Source organism: Carcharhinus amblyrhynchos, chromosome 6, assembly GCF_965287045.1.
Source record: "Carcharhinus amblyrhynchos chromosome 6, sCarAmb.v2.hapA, whole genome shotgun sequence".
Lineage (NCBI taxonomy): Eukaryota > Metazoa > Chordata > Chondrichthyes > Carcharhiniformes > Carcharhinidae > Carcharhinus > Carcharhinus amblyrhynchos.
Window position 1 is genome coordinate 66,455,306 of NC_137329.1, and position 25,356 is coordinate 66,480,661.

The 25,356-nt window shown below is 46.4% G+C and overlaps 1 protein-coding gene across 1 annotated transcript in view; it reads right to left on the reverse strand.

Annotated features, from left to right (window-relative positions):
- Nucleotides 1–10,766, reverse strand: part of LOC145343974 (lysosomal acid phosphatase-like) — a 104,772-nt gene extending 94,006 nt beyond the window's left edge. Inside the window, exon 1 of the mRNA XM_080190565.1 lies at nt 10,559–10,766. Within this exon, the coding sequence (XP_080046691.1) occupies nt 10,559–10,678 (120 nt within the window). The 5' untranslated portion in view covers nt 10,679–10,766. The remainder of the gene's footprint in view (nt 1–10,558) is intronic.
- Between the last annotated feature and the right edge of the window lie 14,590 nt (nt 10,767–25,356).

Here is a 25,356-nt window from a genome sequence, read left to right on the forward strand (position 1 = left end):
CAGAAACAGCACATCACACGCCCCTCCATTATTCACTGTAGTAGTATTGAAAATTTCCACACGAACTTACCTGGCCCCTTTTCTCCCCAGCCCTTTTGCTCCTAAGCCCTAATAGCTCACTCTGCCTCCCTCTCACTCTGCTGCCCGCTGTCTACACCAGGACTCCTTTTAAACCTGGCGCTGTTTTAAAGCCTGCTCACCCACAACTCCCTGCTACCCACTCCCTTAGAATTCTTAAAGCGGTAGATACAAAAAGCCCGCAAAAATGCCTTTAAATGATTTAAACAGTTCTACAAGGTAAGTTCTTACTACGAAAGTGCTTTAAACTTATTTAAACAGGTTTTTAACAGATAATTTCTTATCTGTCTCTCTGCTCCAGCAAACAATGCGCTGCAATCGGTGTTGGTGAGGCCACACCTGGAGTATTGTGTGCAGTTTTGAAGTCCTTGCCATAGAGAGAGTACAGCAAAGGTTTACCAGTCTGATTCCTGGAATGGCAGGTATGTCAAATGAGGGGAGACTAACCAGTTAGGATTATATTTACTGGCGTTTAGAAGAACGAGGGGGATCTCATAGAAACTTATAAATTTATAACAGGGTTAGACAGGGTAGATTCAAAAAGAATATTCCCAAAAACCAAAAAAAAATCAGGTTTGCGTCATTGAAGATCTTTCAGCATGTAAAGAACAAAGAACAAAGAAAATTACAGCACAGGGACAGGCCATTCGCCCTTCCAAGCCTGTATCAACCATGCTGCCTGACCGAACTAAATGCCCCCACTCTTCTGGGGACCATATCCCTCTATCGCATCCTATTCATGTATTTATCAAGACACTCCTTAAAGTCATATCATATCTGCTTCCACTACTCCCATGGCAATGAATTCCAAGCACCCACTACCTCTAAGAAACACGCCTCATACATCTCCTTTAAATCTTGTCCCTCGCACCCTAAACCTATGCCCCCTTGTAACTGACTCTTCCACCCTGGGAAAAAGCTTCTGACTATTCACTCTGTCCATGCCCTTCATAATCTTGTAGACTTCTATCAGGTCACCCCTCAACCTCCCTCATTGCGGAGAGAACAAATCAAGTTTCTCCAATCTCTCCTCAAAGCAAATGCCCTCCATACCAGTCAACTGGTGAATCTTTTCTGTACCTTCTCCAAAAAGCCTCCACGTCCCTCTTGTAGTGTGGCAACCAGAATTGAACACTATATTCCAAGTGCGGCCTAAGGTTCTATAAAGCTACAACATGACTTACCAATTGTTAAACTCAATGCCCTGGTCGATAAAGGCAAGCATGCTGTATGCCTTCTTGACTACTTTCCCCGCCTGTGTCGCCACTTTCAGTGAGCTGTGTACCTGTACACACAGATCCCTTTGCTAATCAATACTCTTAAGGGTTCTGTCATTTACTGTATATTTCCTCTCTGCATTGGACCTTACAAAATGCATTACCTCACGTTCTCCATCTGCCATCTCTCCACCCAAGTCTCCAACCAACCTATATCCTGCTGTATCCTCTGATGGTCCTCATCGCAATTCACAATCCTTTGTGTCGTTGCAAAGCAGTTACACTTTCCTGCAAATCATTTATCTACGTTACGAACTGCAAGGTCCCAGCACCGAATCCTGAGGAATGCCCTTATCACAGCCCTCCATGCAGAAACACACCCTTCCGCTGCTACCCTCTGTCTTCTATCCACCTGTTCTGTATCCATCTTGCCAACTCACCTCTGATCCCATGCGACTTCATCTTCTGTACCAGTCTGCTATGAGGGACCTTATCAAAGGCCTTACTGAAATCCATATATACAACATAAACGGCCCTACTCTCAATCAATCATCTTTGTCACTTCCTCGAAAAACTCAAGCAAGTTAGTGGGACATGACCTCCCCTTCACAAAACCATGTTGCTTCTTGCTAATGTGTCCACTTATTTTTAAGTGGGAGTAAATCCAGTCTAATTTGCTGACGACACCTCTGAACATCTTGTATGCCTCAATTAGATTACCTCTTAACCTTATTCTAACGAAAATAACCTCAAGTCCCTCAGCCTTTCCTCATAAGACCTTTCCACCATACCAGGCAACATCCTGGTAAACCTCTTCTGCACCCTTTCCAATGCCTCCACATCTTTCTTATAATGCGGCGACCAGAACTGTACGCAATACTCCAAGTGTGGCCACGTGAGTTTTGTACAGTTGGAACATGATCTCACAGCTCTGAAAGTCAATCCCTCTATCAATAAAAGCTAACAGCTAACACACCGTACGCCATTCCGGTTCATTGGCTGTCTCACTGTGTTCGCTGTTGGCCTCTTGGGGTTTGTGCAAGAACTCCTGCAGCCTCATTCGCCTGATGAATTCCTCTGTGTCTGCCGTGAGACTGATGGGGTCCATTTTGGTGGTGGGATGGAGAACTTCGATTTCATCTGGCTGAAGAGTGTAGTCCAACAAAATTGACAATGGACTTTCCTGCAGTGGTACTGTTTTCTACTGCAGTACCAGGGGAGGCTTGGTTGCTGCTGGTGGTAATGCCGAATTTCTCAAGTTTCCTGTTCTTGGTGTGTATGTAGATAGCGTAGTTCCATTGTCTCATCTGCTTAGCAGTGTTTCACAGCTGGTTTGCGTCTTGAGGGTAAGTTGAGAAAATGGACTCTATCTTGGTTTCCAGGTTGCAGCGTTTGCTGTAGAGCTGGCGTCTGAAGTGGTTGAGGAGTGTGAGAGAGGTGCAATGGCAAAGTCACTCAGCATGGTCTGTGTTGTAGATCTACCTGAGTGGGTTCGTGATCTGTAGTCCTTTTGGTATCTTGTCTACTTTCTTGCATCTTTGTAGAAAATTGATGTCTGTATTGATATGCGTGATCTTCTTGGAGATCCTCTGTACTTGAAGCCAGCAGTTTGCAGCGTCAATGGTAGTCATGATGTAGAGATGCCGGCGTTGGACTGGGGGTAAGCACAGTAAGAAGTCTCACAACCCCAGGTTAAAGTCCCGATGATCAGAGACTGAATGCCCGTGGCTGCTGAATGGTTCTCCAACTGGAAAGAAACATTCCTGCTTGGTGATTGTTGAGCGGTGTTCATTCATCCGTTGTCATAGCGTCTGCATAGTCACCCCAATGTACCATGCCTCAGGACATCCTTTCCTGCAGCATATCAGGCAGACAACATTGGCTGAGTTGCAAGAGTATGTACTGTGTACCTGGTGGATGGTGTTCTCATGTGAGATGATGGCATCCATGTTGATGATCCAGCACATCTTGCAGAGGTTGCTGTGGTCACTGTTCTCGTGAAGGCTGGTTCTGACAATGGTCTGTTTGAGGTCGTACAGTTGTTTGAAGGCAAGTGGGATGTGGGGATGGCCTTGGCGAGATGTTCGTCTTCATCAATGACGTGTTGAAGGCTCCGGAGATTATGTCATAACATCTTCATGCATAAGTTCGAACAAGACCTCTTCACTGCACAGGACCTCAACCAATGCTATACACTAGATACATCAATGACATTTTCTCCCTTTGGACTCACAGTGAACAATCACTGAAACAACTATATAATGACATCAACAAGTTCCATCCCACCATCAGACTCACCTTGGACTCTCTAAAATCCACTGCATTCTTGGACACATGCATCTCCATCAAGGACGGTTACCTCAGCACTTCACTGTACCGCAAGCTCTCAGATAATCTCACAATACTCCACTTCTCCAGCTTCCACCCTAAACATGTTAAAGAAGCCCTCCGTAAACAGAGGATCTGCATAGATGAGGATCACAACTGACACGTCCAGACGCTGAAGATGCCCTCATAAGAACAGGATATGGCGTTCGACTCATTGACTGACAGTTCCAACACGCCACAGCGAAAAGTCGCACTGACCTCCTCAGAAGACAAACATAGGACACAGCGGAGAGAGTGCCCTTCATTGTCCAGTACTTCCCCTGAGCGGAGAAGCTGCGGTACGCTCTCCAGAGCCTTCAACATGTCATTGATGAAGATGAACATCTCACCAAGGCCACCCCCTTTCTTGCCTTCAAACAACCACACAACCTCAAACAGACCGCTATCCGCAGCAAACTACCACAGCCTTCATGAGAACAGTGACCATGACACCACACAACCCTGCCACAAAAAGCTCTGCAAGACGTGCCGGATCATTGACGTGGATGCCATCATCTCACGTGAGAACACCATCCACCAGGTACATGGTACATACTCTTGCAACTTGGCCAACGTTGTCTACCTGATACAGTGCAGGAAACGATGTCCCGAGGCATGGTACGTTGGGGACATCATGTGGACGCTATGACAATGGATGAATGAACACTACTCGACAATCACCAAGCAAGAATGTTCTCTTCCTGTTGGCAAACACTTCAGCGGTCATGGACATTCGGCCTCTTATCTTTGGGTAAGCGTTCTCCAAGGTGGCCTTCACGACACATGGCAATGCAGAATTGTTGAGCTGAAACTGATAGCCAAGTTCTGCACACGTGAGAACAGCATCAACTGGATCTTGGGTTCATGTCACACCATCTGTAAGCACCCCACAACTTGCTTGGGCTTGCAAAATCTCACTAACTGTCCTGGCTGGAGACAATACACATCTCTCTAACCTGTGCTTAACTCTGCCTTCACTCACATTGTCTGTACCTTTAAGACTTAATTAGTTGTAAAGACACGCATTCCAACCATTATTTTCTAAATTGAGTTTGTGTCTTTATATGCCCTGTTTTGTGAACAGAATTCCCACTCACCTGATGAAGGGGCAGTGCTCTGAAAACTTGTCGCTTGTGCTACCAAATAAACATGTTGGGCTTTAACCTGGTGTCGTGAGACTTCTTACTGTGTTTACCCCAGTCCAATGCCAACATTATGGGAGCTTACTCAGTGAAAATTTGTTGCCACTCTTTGTTTTCAAAGAGCACTTCAATTAGCCAAGAAATACTTTAGAAACTTTCTGAAAAAGAGACAGTAAGGATACATAGAACATTACAGCGCAGAACCGCACCAGAGTTTTGTACAGCTGCAACATGACGCTGCGGCTCCTAAATTCAATCCCCCTACCAATAAACGCCAAGACACCGTATGCCTTCCTAACAACCCTATCTACTTGACTCCCAACTTTCAGGGATCTATGTACACATACACCTAGATCCCTCTGTTCATCAACGCTATTCAGAGTCCTACCGTTAGCCCTATACTCGACACATCCATTATTCCTGCCAAAGTGAATTACCTCGCACTTTTCCGCATTAAACTCCATCCGCCACCTCTCGGCCCAGCTCTGCAACTCATCCAAGTCTCTCTGTAAACTATGACACCCCTCCTCACTATCTACCACACCTCCGACTTTGGTGGCATCAGCAAATTTACTAATCCACCCAACTATACCCTCATCCAGATCATTTATAAAAATTACAAACAGCAGTGGCCCCAAAACAGATCCCTGAGGCACACCACTTGTAACCGAACTCCATGACGAACACTTACCATCAACCACCACCCTCTGTCTCCTATCTGCTAGCCAATTCCTGATCCAATTAACTAAATCACCCTCAATTCCATACATCTGCATTTTCTGCAGAAGCCTTCCATGGGGAACCTTATCAAACGCCTTACTAAAGTCCATATATATCACATCAACTGCCTTACCCCCATCCATCTCTTTGGTCACTTTCTCAAAAAACTCAATAAGGTTAGTAAGGCACGACCTACCCTCCACAAAACCATGCTGACTATCTCCAATCAATTCATTACTCTCTAAATAACTATAAATCCTATCCCTAATAATTTTTTCTAAAACATTGCCCACAACAGAAGTAAGACTCACCGGTCTATAATTCCCGGGGAAGTCTCTGTTCCCCTTCTTAAACAATGGGACAACATTCGCTATCCTCCAATCTTCTGGCACTATACCTGTGACCAACGACATATTTCTTTCTGGCGCACTGGTCTTTATTATTCATACCCCCTCCACACAGTTGATCCATCTATGCCATTCGTAAGCCGCTTCCTCGGAATATAAAAATCATATCCTCACATACTATATTCTCTTTTAAAATTTGAAGACTTGTTTTTTTTTAAAAAGTTCATAAGATCACCTTTATACGAGCCTTTTCCAAGGAATCACCTGACCAGCATGACATGTCTGAGCACAGAACTGTTTATTAAAATAAGTACTGGTATGAAGGCAGAGGCTAGTAATTTACTGGAAATCACCCCAGCTTTGAGTTTTGAACTTGTAGTTTTTTTAAACTTAGTTGGGACTGAACTAAGAAAGTGGAAAGCTGCCAGTATCCAGCAAGGAACACACCACGGTGGAACTTGCCTGTCACTTAAAACCCGAGAGGTTGAGACAAGAAAGATTGATCCAGCTATATTTTCCCTCCATGCTGAAGTTACATTAGTGAGAACCTCCTGGCATTGATGGAAATGAGCAATCTGTCTTCGTAGGTTGTTTGGCCATCGTCATGGATGAGGACCTCAACACCAATAGTCATTTTGAGGCTGGTTGTAGTGTGTCCAAATGTGATTGATCAGGCCAATTCGGGCATGGAATGTCCGGGCACATAGTGGACAGACTTGTGTAGACACTGTAGTTGTTGTACTGGTGGCTCTGGACTTGCGCAGCTCGCACTTAAGTTGTGCTTCAGCAAATACACATTGCTTTGTGAGCTTGACAGCCTTTGTGGATGAGGCAGTGCCAGGTAGGGCAGTTTTGTGCCAGCGTTTTCCAGGTGGTCGTGTCAATGTCAAGCGACTTCAGGGAGGCCTTGTGCCTTTGAAATGTTTCTTCTGCCCCCCATGCAAGCGTCTTCCAGCAGAGGGTTCCCCAAAAAGGAGCTGCTTGGGTATGCTGACACATGGATGACATGACCTGCCCACCAGGTCTGTGCTCTCATCAGCAGTGTGTGGACTGACGGTGGGCTTGCTCTAGAGAAAACTTCAGTGTCTGGTACTTTGTCTTGTCATCAGATGTGTAATATTCTGCGAAGACAAGTCACGTGGAAATGATTGAGTTGTCTTGCATGTCTTCGATACACAGTCCACGTTTCACGGGCATATAGGAGGGTAGTGAGTACCACGGCGCGGTAGACCTTCAGCTTTGTTGCTCGACTGATTCTGCGACGTTCCCATACAGGGGAGCGCAGTCTACCAAAGGCAGAACTTGCCTTTGCTATTCTGCAGTTAACTTCTGCATCAATAGTCACTGCTTGGGAGAGGGTGCTGCCAAGATAACAGAACTGGTCCATTGCCTGTAGTTTCTGCCCTTTGATTGTGATTATGGGTTCTGTGTACGGTGCATGAGGAGCAGTCTTTTTAATGTTGATGGTGAATCCAAAGTTGACACAAGCTGTGGAAAATTTGTCCATACTGACTTCCATCTCTGGCTCTGAGCCAGCATACAGGGCGCAGTCATCGGTAAAGAGGAAATCTCTCAGAACAGTCTTCTTCACTTTGGTAATAGCTTGAAGTCTCCTCAGGTTGAAGAGCTTCCCATCCAATCTGTACTTGAGGCTGATTCCAGCAACACTGTCCTGGAAGGTATCATTCAGCATGGCAGTAAACATCATGCTGAGCAGCATGGGTGCGAGCACACAGCCCTGTTGACACCACTGGTGACTGGGAATGCCTCAGAGGATTCCCCACCACCCAGTACTCTGGCCATCATGGAGCTGGCGTGCCATCTGAATGAATTGGGGGGAGCTGAACTTTGACATGATCCTCCACAGGCCTTGTCGGCTTACGGTATTGAAGGTCAACAAAGGTTGTGTAGAGCTCGCGATTCTGCTCCTGACACTTCTCCTGAAGGTGGCGCACAGCAAAAATCACGTCAGTAATCCCACGACCTTTGCGGAAGCCACACTGTGACTCTGGAAGCAGGCCCAGCTCCAGATGAGTGACCAGATGATTTAGCAGGACTCTCGCGAGGGTTTTTCCTGTGATGAGAGCCACAAGATTCCTCGGTGGTTGTTGCATACTTGCCGATTGCCCTTCCTCTTGTAGAGGTGTACGATGGAAGCATCTTTAAGTTCCTGAAGAATGGATCCTTGCTTCCCAAAGGACTGGAACAACTCAACGAGCTTCTCAATAAGTGCAGGACGAGAAGCTTTATAGATCTCTGCGGGTATGGCATCTGCCCCTGGGGCTTTGTCACTGGATAGCTGGCTGACAGCTTTGGTGACTTCGGCTACCACCGGTGGATCATCCATGGCGTTGTTGACATCAATGCAGGGAATCCTGTCTATTGCATCACTGTTAATAGATGACAGTCGGTTGAGGATGGCTTCAAAGTGTTCCGCCCATCTCTGCAGGATCTCAGCCTTCTCTGTAATGAGAGTAGTATCATCTGTACTCAGGATGGGGAAACTCCTGAGAGATTGAGGTCTTCATAGAACCATTTCAAGTCGTTTCTGTCAGTGTATCCCTGTATTTCATCTGCCTTGGTGCTCAGCCAGGCATCCTGCATTTTACGCAGTTTATTCTGGACAGTCCTGCGAGCACTGGTAAAAGCATTTTTCTTGGCAGCTGAAGATGGGTCATTCTGACAGGCCCGATGAAGACAGTGCTTTTCAACAAGCAGAAAACCTTTTCAACCCGTATCTCCTCATCATTCTCATCAAACCAATCGTGCTGCTTGCGGGTGGAAGGCCCAAGCATCTTCAGTGCAGATGTACGGATAGCATCCCTCAAGCGTTCCCTGCGAGGTGCAGGTCAGCAAGCTTGATCTCTAAGTCTTCAGCCAGTGTTGAAGCTATGCTGGGGTTCTTTAGCATGGCCGCATTGATTCTTTTCATAACCTTGCTTCCTTGTGGTCACCTCTTGGGTCTGATGCGGAGCCTCATTTTGGAGACAATGAGCCTGTGATCTGTCCAGCAGTCAGCACCACACATGGCCTTGGTTTCTCTGACATCCTGCCTGACAATGACATAGTCGATAATATGCCAATACTTTGAGCGGGGGTGCATCCAGGAGGTCTTGTTACAGGTGGGCAGACAGAAAGTTGTGTTGGTGATGAAGAGGTCGTGTGCTGCACAGGTTTTCAGTAAGAGTAGGCTACTACGGTAACACTTGCCCACTCATGCCTCCCAGTGACTCCCTGCCAGATTGCAGAGTCACAGCCTACTCTTGCATTGAAACTGCCAAGCAAGATCAGCTTGTCAGTACTGCTCACTGCTGATAGTAGGGCATCTAGTTCTTTGTAGAACTTGTCTTTCATCTCGTCCGGATTGTCCATTGTGGGGCATAGACGCTGATCAGAGTGGCTTGACTTCTGTTCTGTAGCGGAAGCTGTAATGTCATAAGCCGGTCGTTCACACCCTTGGGGAGACTATCAAGTTTCCGAACAAGGTGACTCCTGACGGTGAATCCAACTCCAGCATCACAACGCTCATCGCTGCTGCTACCACTCCAGAAAAAAGTGTATCCACGTCCAGTTTCAGTCAACTGACCTACATTGGCAAGACGAGTTTTGCTCAGGGCTGCAATGTCAACGTTGTATCTTACAAGCTCTCTGGCAATTAAGGCTGTTCTTCTCTCTGGTCTGTCTGCTGTAGGGTTGTTCAAAAGCGTGCGCACGTTCCAAGTGCCAATGGTGAGCGGTGTCACCTTGTGTTTTATTTTGTGTTCGACCACAAGATGGGATCCCTGCCAGCCGCGGTAAACTGACCAGGGTGTAGTGAAGCAGGCAATGTTTAGGGCACCTTTTCTAGCCCCTTCCTCATTCTATGGAGGTGAGCAGCGTGTTCCTGAAGAGGACTGCTCAGTTGCCCAGGTAGATGCCAAGTTCCACTGCTGCTTTGGTCAGCGGAAAATGACCATTAGACCTGAGCCACCTGCGTGCAGGTCCGTGACTACAGCTCCCAGTGTATCCACACCTGCTGCTTCGTCACTCGCCCATCACCACAGGACCTCAAGGGTTGAACAGGCCACTGATGATGATGGTGTTGAAACTAGCGCTTGATTTGGATTAAAGTGAGGGAGAGTTGCGCAGCGTCAGCCTCACTCTCTCTTCCCAATTCCTATCTCGATCCAGTGGCAAGACAAGAGTCAATGCGGCTGGAGGTGGGACGAGGTACAGTGGATGACCAGGACGTCTTCTGTGTCTTGTCCTGCTCTTCGCGTTCCATGATGCTTGTAGAGACCGCCTTCTTGACCATTGGACCTTCCATTGGTCTCATCTACTCTATCCGCCGGACTCTGTCTTCACACGCTGTGTGATAGACATCTCCCTATCTCACCAAAGGTTGACACCCGTCAGCTACCCTCACCTGGATTAGCCGGCTTGACTTCGTAGGAGGGAACTCCTGATTGACAACATCAACACCATGTGAACTTTATCATTTTTAAAATAAAGTTTCTCTTCAATCACCTATGGTGACAGTGTGCACGTGTATATATGTTTGGGGTGGGGGGAGTGGTGGGTACTACTGGGGTATTTTAAAAGAGATAGATAGCTACACTATCAGATTACAAAGAACTCTCTCCTGCGTTCTCCCTGGTCCTGTCCCCCATCCTCCTCCTCCTCCTCCTCCTCTCTGTTTCTCACTCACCAGATTGACGAATTTCAGTTTTCTTCCCTCTGTCGCTCTCAGGATCCCGAGCATTAACACAACGCCCAGCAAAGCCCGGCGGGAGGCCGGGACCGGAGCCTGGGACACGGCGCCGACCATCCCGTACCAGTGTCGGAACCTCAGCTGCCGAAACCACCGACTGGAGGCGGGGACGGACCTTAAAACAGTCGGCACACCCCCATGCAACCGGCACGGCGCAGCCGCACTCAGCAATCAGCAACCGGCACGGCGCAGCCGCACTCAGCAACCGGCACGGCACAGCCGCACTCAGCAATCAGCACGGCGCAGCCGCACTCAGCAATCAGCAACCGGCACGGCGCGGCCGCACTCAGCAACCGGCACGGCGCAGCCGCACTCAGCAATCAGCAACCGGCACGGCGCGGCCGCACTCAGCAACCGGCACGGCGCAGCCGCACTCAGCAATCAGCAACCGGCACGGCGCAGCCGCACTCAGCAATCAGCAACCGGCACGGCGCAGTCGCACCGAGCAATGAGAAACCGGCACGGACACAATGTGGACCCTGTCATCTTGATGATGTGTGCTGTATTTCTGAGTGCAGAAATGAGCATTCGGCCCAGCCTGTCTGTACTAGCTCTGTGAGATAGTAACGATGGAAATTGTGTCAGTGATGGGAAGGCTGATTGGAGAGGAGTCCTGAGACAGTAACTGCAGACTCAATGGAGAATCCTCAGCCTAGTTTTGCTAGGGGTTCTTGATGCCAGAAGATGCTGCCAAGAGAGGGGATTAAGGGTTATGGGGAGAGGGCGGGAATGTGGAACTGAGCCACGACAGATCAGCCATGATCTTATTGAATGGCGGGGCAGGCTCGAAGGGCTAGATGGCCTACTCCTGCTCCTATTTCTTATGTTCTCTCACCTCAGCTCTGGCACTCATCTCTTTTATCCATGTTTGAACCAAGACTGCAATGCAGCCAGGAGCTGAGTGTCACTGAGCAGGTTATTGCTGAGTAAATGCTGCTTGATAGTGCTGTTGATGACCCCTCCCATCACTTTGCTGATGATCAAGAGTAGATAGATTGTGTACAGGGCATACCTGGGTAATTTTCCTTATTGCTGGGTTGATGCCAGTGTTGTAGCTGTACTGGAACAGATTGGCTAGGTGCCTGGCTAGTTCTCTAGCACAAGTCTTCAGCACTATTGCCAGATAATTGTCCAGGCCCATAGCCTTTGCAGTATCCAGTGCCTTCAGCCATATCTTTAGGCAGTGCCAAGTGAAGTGAATTGAATTGACATCAGTGATAGTTGAAATCCAAAGAAGTCCCTGAGATGGATCACCTACTTGGCATTTTGGACTGAAGATATTTGTAAATGCACCAGCCTTAACTTTTGTACTGATATGTCGGGCTCCCCACTGATGGAACATTTTGATGCTCAATCTCCTGTTAGTACTTCAAGTGCTAAGTACTATTCCTGACTGGGGCAAGATTGCAGATCTTTGATCTGATCCATTGATTATGGGATCACTTAGCTCTATCTATGCATGCTTCTTCTGCAGTTTAGCATGGAGGTAAATCTTTTTTGCAGCTTCACCAGATTGGCACGTCAATTTTAGGTATACCTGCTGCTGCTCCTGATGTGCCCCCTTGTATCTTTATTACTGGGTTATTGGCTATGATAGAATGAGTACTGTACAGATCATGATACATTACAGTGAAATACAATTCCACTGCTGTTGGCCACAATACCTCATGATTTGAGCTACTAGATTTATTCTGAATTTATTGCATTTAACACAAAAGATGACGAAGGGTGTAAAGATGGGGTTTTGTCTCCACAGTGCTGTACCGTAGTCACTTCAAGCAGTGCTATCATAGACATGGTAGATGACAAGGGCAAGTAGCTTTTCCCCTCATGTTGCTTTTCTCACCACCTGGCACAGGCTATGTCTGGTCAACATTTTCTTGGTCAGTAATTATGTCACCCTTTGACACTGAAGTCAGATACCTGAAATATTACGAATCAGACAAATGAGGGTTGTATTCCCTGCAATTTAGAAAGTTGAGGGGCAGTGTTATGGACATGAGGGGTGTCAATTTAAACTGCCCTGATTTCCCCACTCTCTTCCCATCCATAAATAGAAAGTGTTTTTTTTAAATTATCCTGATTTCCCCCTTTATCAATAATGGCATATTTCCTCAAATCTTGTTGGAAATATTTCAATCCTCTACTATTAATTTGCACAACAAACTCAAGGCACAATGAAAATAAAAGGGTTGGTTTATTTTAACACAAAACACAGACAAGAAGAACTTCACAATGTATGCCCCTTTTTGCACTCTCACAAATGGGGGAGAAGGAAAAAGGAAGAGAGTTCAGCATAACCACAACAGAGAGATAAGAAATTATCTGTTAAAAACCTGTTTAAATAAGTTTAAAGCCCTTTCGTAGTAAGAACTTTCCTTGTAGAACTGTTTAAATCATTTAAAAACATTTTTGCGGGCTTTTTGTATCTACCACTTTAAGAATTCTAAGGGAGTGGATAGCAGGGAGTTGTGGGGGAGCAGGCTTTAAAACAACGCCAGGTTTAAAAGGAGGCCTGGTGCAGACAGCGGGCAGCGGAGTGAGAGGGAAGCAGAGTGAGCTACTAGGGCTTAGGAGCAAAAGGGCTTCGTAAGTTCATGTTGAAATTTTCAACATTACTACAGTGAATAATGGAGGGGCATGTGATGTGTTGTTTCTGTATGATGTGGGAGCTGGTGGACCCCAGGGTCCTTCCCAGTGACCATGTCTGCAGTAAGTGCAGGTTGCTGGAGGAGCTCCAGCTCAAGGTAGATGAGCTGGCCTCTGAGCTACAGACACTGAGGCTCATCAGGGGGAGAGAGGGTGCCATTGTCAATGGGGTGCAAGTGACATCCACCCCCCCTAGACTGGCTAACTCTAAGGGTCAGGAACAAGAGGGGGCTGCTGAGCGGAGGAAGGAGGGTGGGGCGCGGATGCCTCAGCCTCTCAATCTGCATAACAGATTTGAGGATCTTGCTTTCAGTTGGACGAGAACGAGGGAGGGGAGGCTGGTGAGCAAACTACACGCAGTACAGTGATGCAGACGCAGGACATAGGCAAAGAGAAGGTGAAAAGGAACGTAGTAGTAATTGGGAATAGTGGAGTTAAGGGTATTGACACTGTCCTTTGTCACAATGACAAAGTGCACAGAAGGGTGTGTTGTCTGCCTGGTGCTCGGGTCCGGGATGTCGCATGTGGGCTGCAGAGGAACCTGGAATGGGAGGGTGAGAATCCAGTCGTTGTGGTACATGTGGGTGCCAACGATGTAGGCAAAATGTGAACTGAGGATCTGGGGAGGGAGTATGAAAAGCTGGGAATGGAATTAAAAAGTAGAACCGACAAGGTGGTTATCTCTGGGCTACTGCCTGAACCGAGTGCAGACGGGCGTAAGGTTGATAAGATTAAGGAAGTGAATGGGTGGCTCAGGGATTGGTGTGGGAGGAGTGGGTTTGAATTTATGGGGCATTGGCATCAGTATTGGGGTAGGTGGGACCTGTTCGGGTGGAATGGGGTTGGTCTGAACTGTGCTGGGACCAGAGTCCTGGCAAATTGTGTAAATAGGACTGTAGACAGGGCTTTAAACTAATTGGGGAGGGTGTGAGGGTAGGTGACATTACGGGATCTAAAGTTAAGGAGAGGGTACAGGTAAGGGAAGAGGCCGAGGATGTCCCAATAATAAAGGGAGTAGGGGGCGTGAGTATGGTTGGTGGCGTTCTGGCAAATAGGGTCCAGGTGAAGGCTGGGATGAAGACACTTTATCTGAATGCACGAAGCATTCGGAATAAAGTGGATGAACTGATGGCGCAGATCGGCACAAATGGATATGATCTGGTGGCCATTACAGAGACGTGGCTGCAAGGTGACAGGGACTGGGAGCTGAATGTCTAGGGGTATCAAGTGTTTAGGAAGGATAGGCGGGAGGAAAAAGGGGGGGGGGGGCTGCGTAGCTCTGCTGATTAAGGATAGCATCAGGGTGGTAGCAAGGGATGATATAGGAACCAAAGAGCAGAAAGTGGAATCGTTGTGGGTGGAGATTAGGAACAGCAAAGGGAGGAAGAGCTGGTGGGTGTCGTCTATAGGCCCCCGAATAATGATCTGGAGGTGGGGCGGGCTGTTAACGCTCAAGTAAGTGTGGTCTGCAGGAATGGAACGGCAATAATTATGGGGGATTTCAATCTACATATTGATTGGTTGACCCATGTTGGACGCGGTGGGCTCGAGGTGGGTTCTTCGAACGCTGCCGGGATAGTTTCCTTGAACAGTGTGTGTTGGAGCCAACGAGGGAGCGAGCTATCTTGGATCTGGTGTTATGTAATGAGGCGGGTAGAATTAGGGACCTTGTGGTGAAGGATCCTCTTGGGGAGAGTGATCATTGTATGGAGGAGTTTCTGGTGCAGATGGAGGAGGAGAAAGTGGGTTCCCGGACACGCGTCCTTTGTTTGAACAGAGGGGAGTACGGTAGGATAGAACATAGAACATTACAGCGCGGAACAGGCCCTTCGGCCCACAATGTTGCGCCGACCAGTCTTATTTTTAAAAAAAAACATTGATCCACTAATCTAAACCAATCCCTTTTCGTCCATAAACCTATCCACCAATCTCTTAAACGCCCCCAAACTAGGCGCATTTACAACTGCAGCAGGCAGGGCATTCCAGTCCCTCACCACCCTCTGGGTAAAGAACCTGCCCCTGACATCCGTCCTATAACTACCCCCCCTTAATTTAAAGCCATGCCCCCTCGTGCTAGATTTCTCCATCCGAGGAAACAGGCTATCACCATCCACCCTATCTAAACCTCTAATCATCTTATATGTTTCTATAAGATCCCCTCTTAGCCGCCTTCTTTCCAGTGAAAACAACCCCAAATCCCTCAGTCTCTCCTCATAGGACCTCCCCTCCATACCAGGCAACATCCTGGTAAACCTCCTCTGCACCCTCTCCAAAGCCTCCACATCCTTCCTGTAATGTGGGGACCAGAACTGCACACAGTACTCCAAGTGCGGCCGCACCAGAGTTGTGTACAGTTGCAACATGACGCTGCGACTCCTAAATTCAATCCCCCTACCAATAAACGCCAAGACACCGTACGCCTTCTTAACAACCTTATCTACTTGATTCCCAACTTTCAGGGATCTATGTACACATACACCTAGATCCCTCTGCTCCTCCACTCTATTCAAAGTCCTCCCGTTAGCCCTATACTCAACACATCTGTTATTCCTACCGAAATGGATTACCTCACACTTCTCCGCATTAAACTCCATCCGCCACCTCGCGGCCCAGCTCTGCAACCTGTCCAAGTCACCCTGCAAACTTCAACACCCTTCCTCACAATCTACCACACCTCCGACTTTGGTGTCATCAGCAAACTTACTAATCCACCCAACTATACCCTCATCCAGATCATTAATAAAGATTACAAACAGCAGTGGCCCCAAATCAGATCCCTGAGGCACACCACTCGTAACCGAACTCCATGATGAATAATTACCATCAACCACCACCCTCTGTCTCCTATCTGCTAACCAATTCCTGATCCAAGTACCTAAATTACCACCAATCCCATACATCTGCATTTTCTGCAGAAGCATACCATGGTGAACCTTATCAAACGCCTTACTAAAATCCATATATACCACATCTACTGCCTTACCCCTATCCACCTCTTTGGTCACCTTCTCAAAGAACTCAATAAGGTTAGTAAGGCACGACCTTCCCGCTACAAAACCATGCTGACTATCTCTAATCAATTCATTACTCTCCAAATAACTATAAATCCTATCCCTAATAATTCTTTCTAAAACCTTGCCCACTACAGAAGTAAGACTCACTGGTCTATAATTCCCAGGGAAGTCTCTGCTCCCCTTCTTAAACAATGGGACAACATTCGCTGTCCTCCAATCTTCCGGTACTATACCAGAGACCAACGACGACCTGAAGATCAGAGCCAGTGGCTCTGCAATCACCTCTCTTGCCTCCCATAGAATCCTAGGGTAAATCCCGTCTGGACCAGGGGACTTATCTATTTTCAACCCATCTAGAATATCCAACACATCCTCTGTATCAACTACAATACTTTCTATTTTACACCCCTTCACCCCAGTGACCTCCTCAGCTACATTCATATCGTCCTGCGTGAACACCGAAGAGAAATAATGGTTCAATGCCTCTCCAATCTCTTCCGGTTCCACACACAACTTCCCCCTACTGTCTGTAACTGGCCCTAATCTTGCCCTAACCAACCTTCTGTTCTTGACATACCTATAGAATGCCTTAGGATTCTCCTTAATCCTATCAGCCAAAGTCATCTCATGCCCTCTTCTAGCCCTTCTTAACTCCCTCTTCAACTCCCTCCTAGCCAATCTAAAGCTTTCTACTGCACTACCCGAGCCCTCAAGCCTCATCCGAACATAAGCCTCCTTCTTCTTCCTAACCAACAAATCAACTTTTTTTGTGCACCACGGTTCCCTAGCCCTACCAATTCCTCCTTGCCTGACAGGGACATACCTATCACAGACCCACAGTAGCTGCTCCTTGAAAAAACTCCACATTTCAGACGTTCCTAGTCCCTGTAATCTCCTAGTCCAACCAATGCTTCCTAATTCTCTCCTAATGGCCTCATAATTACCCTTCCCCCAGCTAAAACTACTGACCCGAGGTTCATGCCTATCCCTTTCCATCACTAAGGTGAACGTAACCGAATTGTGGTCACTATCACCAAAAAGCACACCAACTTCCAAGTCTAGCACCTGGTCTGGCTCATTTCCCAGCACCAAGTCCAATATAGCCTCACCTCTAGTTGGCCTATCTACATATTGAGTCAAAAAACCTTCCTGCACACTTTGAACAAAAACTGACCCCTCTAACGAGCTAGAGCTATAGCAATTCCAATCAATGTTAGTAAAGTTAAAATCCCCCATAACAATTACCCTATTACTTTCACTCCTAACCAGGATCGTCTCTGCAATCCTTTCCTCAACCTCTCTAGAACTTTTTGGAGGTCTATAAAAGACTCCCAACAGGGTGACCTCTCCTCTCCTATTTCTAATTTCTGCCCATACTACCTCAACAGACAAGTCCTCATTAAACTTCCTCTCTGACACTGTGATATAGTCCTTGACCAATAATGCTACTCCACCCCCCCTTCTACCTCCTTCTCTACTCCGACTAAAGCACTTGTACCCCGGCACCTGCAACATCCATTCCTGACCCTGCTCTATCCACGTCTCTGAAATGGCCACAACATCAAAGTCCCAGGTACTGGTCCACGCTGCAAGTTCATCCACTTTATTGCGAATACTCCTCGCGTTAAAGTATATACATTTCAAACCTCGCTCCGCCCCACCCCCACAATGCCGTGCAATGCCGTCCCCTTCTATGCCCCCCTCACTTTCACCCCCTCTACCCAGGATCCCACCCCCCCTCTGAATCAGTTTAAACCAGAGAAGAATTGGCGAATGTTGACTGGGGGAGCACGTTGGAAGGTAGGTCTGCTGAGGAGCAGTGGAGGATCTTTAAGGAGATCTTTCTTGATGCTCAGCAGAAATTTATTCTGATGGTTAAAAAGGACCGTAGGAGGAGAGGTAATAAGCCGTGGATAACAAAGGAGGTGAAGGAAAGTGTTAAATTAAAAGCGGAGGCGTTTAGAGTAGCTAAGAGTAGTGGGCGAGAAGAGGATTGGGAGAGGTTTAAATGTCAACAAAGATTGACAAAGAAGTTGATAAAGAAGGGTAGGAGAAACTACGAAGCTGGGCTAGCGCTTAATATAAAAAAGATAGCAAGAGTTTTTATAAATATATAAAAAGGAAGAGGCTGGCTCGGGTGAACGTTGGACCCTTAGAGGATGAGAGGGGGGACTTAGTGGTAGGGGATGGGGAAATGGCCGAGGTCTTGAATAACTTTTTTGTTTCGGTCTTCACGGAGGAGGACGTGAATAATTTGCCGGGTGTTAGCGATGGAAAGGCGGTCGGACTGGAGGGTCTCAAATGACATTATTGTTACTAGAGAGGCGGTGCTCGACAGACTGGAGGGACTGATTTTGGACAAGTCCCCAGGACCGGATGGAATGCATCCAAGGGTTCTGAAAGAAATGGCGGAGGTGATAGTGGATGCCTTGGTGGTTATTTTTCAAACGTCGCTGGATTCCGGGGAAGTGCCGGAAGACTGGAAAACGGCTAATGTTACGCCGTTGTTTAGGAAGGGTGGCAGGCAAAAGGCAGGGAATTATAGGCCGGTTAATTTAACGTCTGTTGTAGGTAAAATGTTAGAATCCGTCATCAAGGAGGAAATACCGAGGCATCTTGAGGGGAATTGCTTGATAGAGCAGACGCAGCATGGTTTCGTTAAGGGGAAGTCGTGTCTGACAAATTTATTGGAGTTCTATGAGGATGTGTCTAGGGCGGTGGATAGAGGAGAGCCGGTGGATGTGGTCTTTCTTGATTTTCAGAAGGCGTTTGACAAGATACCTCACAAGAGGTTATTGCAGAAGGTAAGGGGGCATGGAGTTGGAGGTAGGGTGTTAGCGTGGATAGAGGATTGGTTGTCAAATAGGAGGCAGAGAGTGGGGGTTAATGGGTGCTATTCGGATTGGCGGTTGGTGACTAGTGGAGTGCCCCAGGGGTCAGTGCTGGGGCCTCAGCCATTTACCATTTATATAAATGACCTGGAGGAGGGAACCGAGTGTATGGTGTCGAAATTTGCTGATGACACCAAGATTGGTGGAACGGCGAATTGCGCGGAGGGTGTGGAGAGTCTGCAGAAGGATCTAGATAGGCTGGGTGAATGGGCCAGGAACTGGCAAATGGAATTTAATGTTGGCAAGTGCGAGGTGGTCCACTTTGGTAGGAATAATGATAGGAAGGACTATTACTTACGTGGCGAAAAACTGCAGCAGGCAACGGTGCAGAGGGACCTTGGGGTCCTTGTGCATGAGTCGCAAAAACCCAGCCTGCATGTACAGCAGGTGGTCAGGAAGGCGAATGGGATGCTGGCCTTCATAGCGAGGGGGATTGAAGATAAAAGTAGGGAGGTCTTGCTGTGGCTATATAGGGCATTGGTGAGGCCACAGCTGGAGTACTGTGTGCAGTTTTGGTCGCCACACTTACGCAAGGATATTTTGGCCTTGGAGGGAGTGCAGAGGAGGTTTACTAGGCTGATACCGGAGTTGAGGGGGTTGAGCTATGAGGAGAGGCTGAATAAACTAGGCTTGTACTCGTTAGAGTTTAGAAGAATGAGGGGAGATCTCATTGAGACATATAAGATGATGAATGGGATGGATAGGATAGAGGTGGAGAGGCTCTTCCCGCTCAGAAAGGACAGTAGGACTAGGGGGCACAGCCTCAAGATAAAAGGGGGGTGCGGTTTAGAACAGAGTTGAGGAGGAACTTCTTCACTCAAAGGGTGGTGAATCTCTGGAATTCTCTGCCCGTTGAGGTGGTGGAGGCTGCCTCGTTAAATATTTTTAAGACGCGGGTTGATGGGTTTTTGATAAGCGAGGGGATTAAGGGTTATGGGGAGAGGGCAGGAATGTGGAACTGAGCCACAACAGATCAGCCATGATCTTATTGAATGGTGGGGCAGGCTCAAAGGGCTAGATGGCCTACTCCTGCTCCTATTTCTTATGTTCTTATGTTAAAAATACAAGTGCGTGTTTTATATGTGTCCAGAGTCCAGAATCATGAGTCAACTGGAATAGTCCTTCCAAGGAGAGGTTGGCTGATCGCAGAATGCTCCAGAGTGACAGAGTCCATGACAAGAGAAGGCACATAGAATGAGCGAGTCTAGAGGGATGACTTCCAAGGTTCCAGCAATTGGCAGCTTTGATAAAGGTCTGAGGTCTTTATATTGCCACCATCTTGATGGTAAGCAGCACAGGCTTACCAGCTTGGAATTTTGTTCATTTTTCATGTCAAATAACTGCCAGAGTTCAGTTCCAAATGACAAGGTCAAAATAAGGTCATGTGACATACTTCTATATGTTGGACACAGAATATATATTCCCAAACTGGAATCCAGGTATTTAATTCTCATATTACTGTTTTGTTCTCCTGCTCTGACTCAAAGGTTGAGTTGTTACATCTATTCAAGCTTAATTCCCTCACTCCACTTGTTTAGTTTAAAGCCTTCCCTACTTCTGCGGCTTGCAAGGATTCTGGTCCCAGCCCAGCTCAGGTATAGACTGACACCCCACCAACCAGAACCCACTTCTTCCACCCCAGCCTTTAAGCCACACACTCACTTACCTAATCTTATTTATCCTCTTATAATTTGCACATGGTTCAGGTAATAATCCACAGCTACAGTACACAGGAGGCAGTAGTGCACAAAGGCATTTCTCCAGACAGAGAGAGAGGCAAGGAGTAACAAATATGCAGAGAGAGATAGAGATAAAGGAAGGATGAGATTCAGACAGAGACCATGATGCAGAGAGATTGACAGGGTAACAGTAAGAAAGAAAAAATGAGAAGTTGAGACAGTGAAAGAAAAAGGAAGAGAGACAGGAATTGAGAGATACTAGCAAGGAGGAAAACGGAGAGGAAGAGAGACTGAGAGGGACAGACAATAAGAGAAAGGGAGGAAGACAGATGATACAAAAATGCTGAGCAACGGAGCAGGGTATAGTGTAATGAATATTTTTTGGGCTGGTGGTAGATTTGTAACAGAGTTCCACAGAGGTCAGCCTTGGGACCCTTGTTTCTCCTGATTTTATTGATGATTATGGTATCCAGGGCATAATTTCAAAATTTACAGATGATACAAAATTTGGAAACATTGTGAACTGTGAAGACAGTGTTTAAAAAGGACAGAGTTGACAGAATGGGCAATCCGATGGTAAATGAAGTTCAACGTGGAGAAATGTGAAATGATTCATTTTGGCAAGAAGAACATTAAGAAACAATGTGAAAATTAGGGCACTACTCTAAAAGGGAGTGGAGGAGCAGGGAGACCTGGGTGGATATGTGCATAGGTCATCGAAGAGGGCAGGACAGTTTGAGAGAACTATTAATAAAGCCTTTTCCTGGGCTTTATTAATAGCAAGAAGTCTCACAACACCATAAAGTCCAACAAGTTTATTTGATAGTAAACCCACAAGTTTTTGGGGTTTGCCCCTTCATCAGGTGAGTCCACTCACCTGATGCAGGGGCAAACCCCGGTATCTCCACATCTTTATTAATAGGGCATAGAGTAGAAGAGTTAGTTAAACTTGTATTTACTAAAAGTATTCAAAATCTGTGATGAGTGAGGATACAGTAGATAGGGAGAAAGAGTTTCCACTCATGAAAGGATCAAGAAAAAGATTTAAAGTAATTTCTAAAAGAAACGTTAGGAAAACTTATTCACACAGCAAGTGGTTTGAATCTGGAATGCACTGCCTGAGTGTGTGGTGGAAGTAGGTTCAACTGAATCATTCAAAAAGGAATTAGGCTGTAATCTGAAAAGGAAGAATGTGCCGGGCTGAAGGGAGAAAGTGAGGGAATTGCACTAAGTGAATTGCTCAGAGAGCAGATGCAGGCACAATGCCTAAATGGCCTCCTGCATTGTGACAATTCTGTTATTCTCAGAGCGAAAGAGACAGAGATAAAGAAACAGTGATAGGACGAGAGAGAAACAAATTAGGAGCAGGAAGAGGCCTTTTAGCCTGCTCTGCCATTCAATGTGATCATGGCTGATCTATCTCAACTCAATTTTCCCGCACTATCCCCATATTACTTGATGGTGACAATGTGTAGAAATCTATCGATCTCAGTTTTGAAAGTAACAGAGAGAAAGAAAGAAACAGAGAAAAATACTGGCAAAGAGAGAACATGAGACGAGAGAGAGACAGAGAGAGAGAGAGAGAAAAGAGAGCAAAAGAATAGAAAGAGGGATCCAAAAAGAGACAGAGAGAGAGACATACACACACACACACAGTATAGAGAAAGAAAAAGACAGAAAGATACTGAGGGAAAAAGATAGAAAGAGACACAGCAAGAAACTTGAGATAGCAAAAGCAATGAATTGGATGATCTACTGGACTGCTTAGAGTCAGTGTTTAAAAACTCTGCGAACAGCCTGAATGAGTATGTAACTACAGTAACTGACTTCATTAGTAAATGTGTAGAAGACTGTGTGAAAGAAGCAAATCCAGAGGTTTCCCAACCAGAAACCATGGATAAACAGGGATATCACTACTTGCTAAAATCTGAGTCTAAGGCATTCAAGTCAGATGACCCTGCAGTGCAGAAAGCCAGATATGATTTAAGGAGATCCAACAACGATGCCAAAAGACAATATTGGACCAAGCCAGCCACATAGACCCCCACTGACTATGGCAAGATCTGCAAGTCATAACAGGCTACAAGATGAAGGCACGTCAAATCAGCGTACCAATGTACCCCTCCCCTTGAGCTCAATCCATTCTATGCCCATTTTAAGCAAATGGTCAGCAAGAGCACATCCTCCACCCCAGAAGCCTCGGATAAAACTGTATCTGAGATCACCATCGTAGACATCAGAACAGCCTTCTCAATGGTCAACCCATGGAAAGCAACTGGCCCAGATTGGATACCCAGATGAGATCCTGCGAGGACCAGTTGGTACAGATAATCGCAGACATCTTCAACCTCTCTTTACAACAGTCTGAGGTTTCTGTTTACTTTAAGAAGACGACCATCATTCCAGTACCAAAGAAAAGCAGGCAGTGTGTATCAATGACTCAACTGTGGGTATGGTTTGCCCAGTTAAAAGGCTTCATTTTAATGTATTTCTGCCTAATGTAATTAATGTGCTATGCTTTAAATTAACTTACGCTAATTTGACCACATTAGCTTGGAATTTTGGACTTAGCTTAGAAACTTGGCTACATTTTAGAAATGCAGTGTTAAGTAGAAATGATCCTTCTAATAAACGGCTCCCATAACATAGAACATAGAACATCACAGCGCAGAACAGGCCCTTCGGCCCACAATGTTGCGCCGACCAGTTACAAAAACAATGACCCACTAGCCTATACCAATCCCTTTTCGTCCATAAACCTATCCACAGATCTCTTAAACGCCCCCAAACTAGGCGCATTTACAACTGCAGCAGGCAGGGCATTCCAATCCCTCACCACCCGCTGGGTAAAGAACCTACCCCTGACATCCATCCTGTAGCTACCCCCCCTTAATTTAAAGCCATGCCCCCTCGTGCTAGCAAGGTACCATAAGGTAAACAACAGTGTTTCATGGTCACAGATGCCAATTGTTTATGCAGCTAGAGACTGTATGCACCCAGCTCCTTAAAAAAAATAACCAAAAAGCTATATTGTTAGTTACAGCTATATATTTACAGTCCAGTTCTGTTCAATTGCTGTTTTGGATGCTGTACAAGTTTGAGGCAAGATCTCTCTCTCTCTCTCTCTTACCAGTAAAATTAATCTCTTTAGCTTTTTATAAAATTCTAATTATAAAAGACATTTGATAAAGAAGTTTCCACTTTGAATCAGTCGTGCTCAAGTTTATTCTGAAGAAGAAAGTAGACCCTACAACTATCATCCCAGTGGCTCTGACATCCATTATTATGAAGTGCTTCGAAAGGTTAGGCATGGCATGAATCAATTCCGGCCTCCCAGATTGCCTGGATCCACCACAGTTCACCTACCGCCACAACAGGTCTGCAGCAGATGCCATCTTCCTGGCCCTACACTCAACCCTGGAACACCGAGATAACAAAAACATTTATGTCAGACTCCTTTTTAATCAACTACAGCCCAGCCATTATTCCTATGAATGTCATCTCCAAACTCTGTGGCTTGGGGCTTGGCTCCTCCCTCTGCCACTGGATCCTGAAATTCATAACCCACAGACTGCAATAACACATGCCCCACATGGCTATGTTGTCAGCTCTTTACTATACTCCTTATGCATCTATGACTATGTGGCCAAATTCCCCTCCAACTTGATTTTCAAGTTTGCTGATCACGCCAGCATAGTGGGTCAGATCTGAAACAATGATGAGGCAGGAAAGAGATAGAGAATCTAGAGAACTAGTGCAATGACAATAATCCCTCCCTCAATGTCAACAAAACAAAAAGGAGATTGTCATCGACTTCAGGAAGCGTAAAGCAGAACATGCCCATCTACATCAATGGGGACAAAGTAGGTCGAGAGGTTCAAGTTTTTAGATGCCCAAATCATCAACAACCTGTCCTAATCCCTCAATGCCAACGCTATAGTTTAAAAAGCCCACCAATGTCTCTACTTTCTCAGAAGACAAAGGAAATTTGGCATGTCAGCTATGACTCCCACCAACTTTTATAGATGCACCATAGAAAGCATTCTTTCTTTCTAGTTGTACCACAGTTTCATACAGTTCCTGCTCTGTCCAAGACCGCAAGAAACTACAAAGGATCATGAATGAAGCCCAGTCCATCACTCAAATCAGCCTCTCACCCATTTACACTGTCTGCACTTTCAGCTGCCTTGGAAAAGTGGCCAGCATAATTAAGGATCGCAAGCACCCCGACATACTCTCTTCCATCCTCTTTAGCACGTAAAATATACAAAAGTCTGAGGACATGTACCAACCGACTGAAGAACAGCTTCTTCCCTGCTACCAGACTTTCGAATGGACCTACTTCGCACTAAGTTGATCTTTCTCTACACCCTACATTCTCTCTGACACCTTCTTCCGTCAGGAAAAAGATATAAAAGTCTGAGGTTAACCAACTCAAGAACAGCTTCTTCCCCACTGCCATCAGACTTTTGAATGGGCCTACTTTGCATTAATTTGATCTT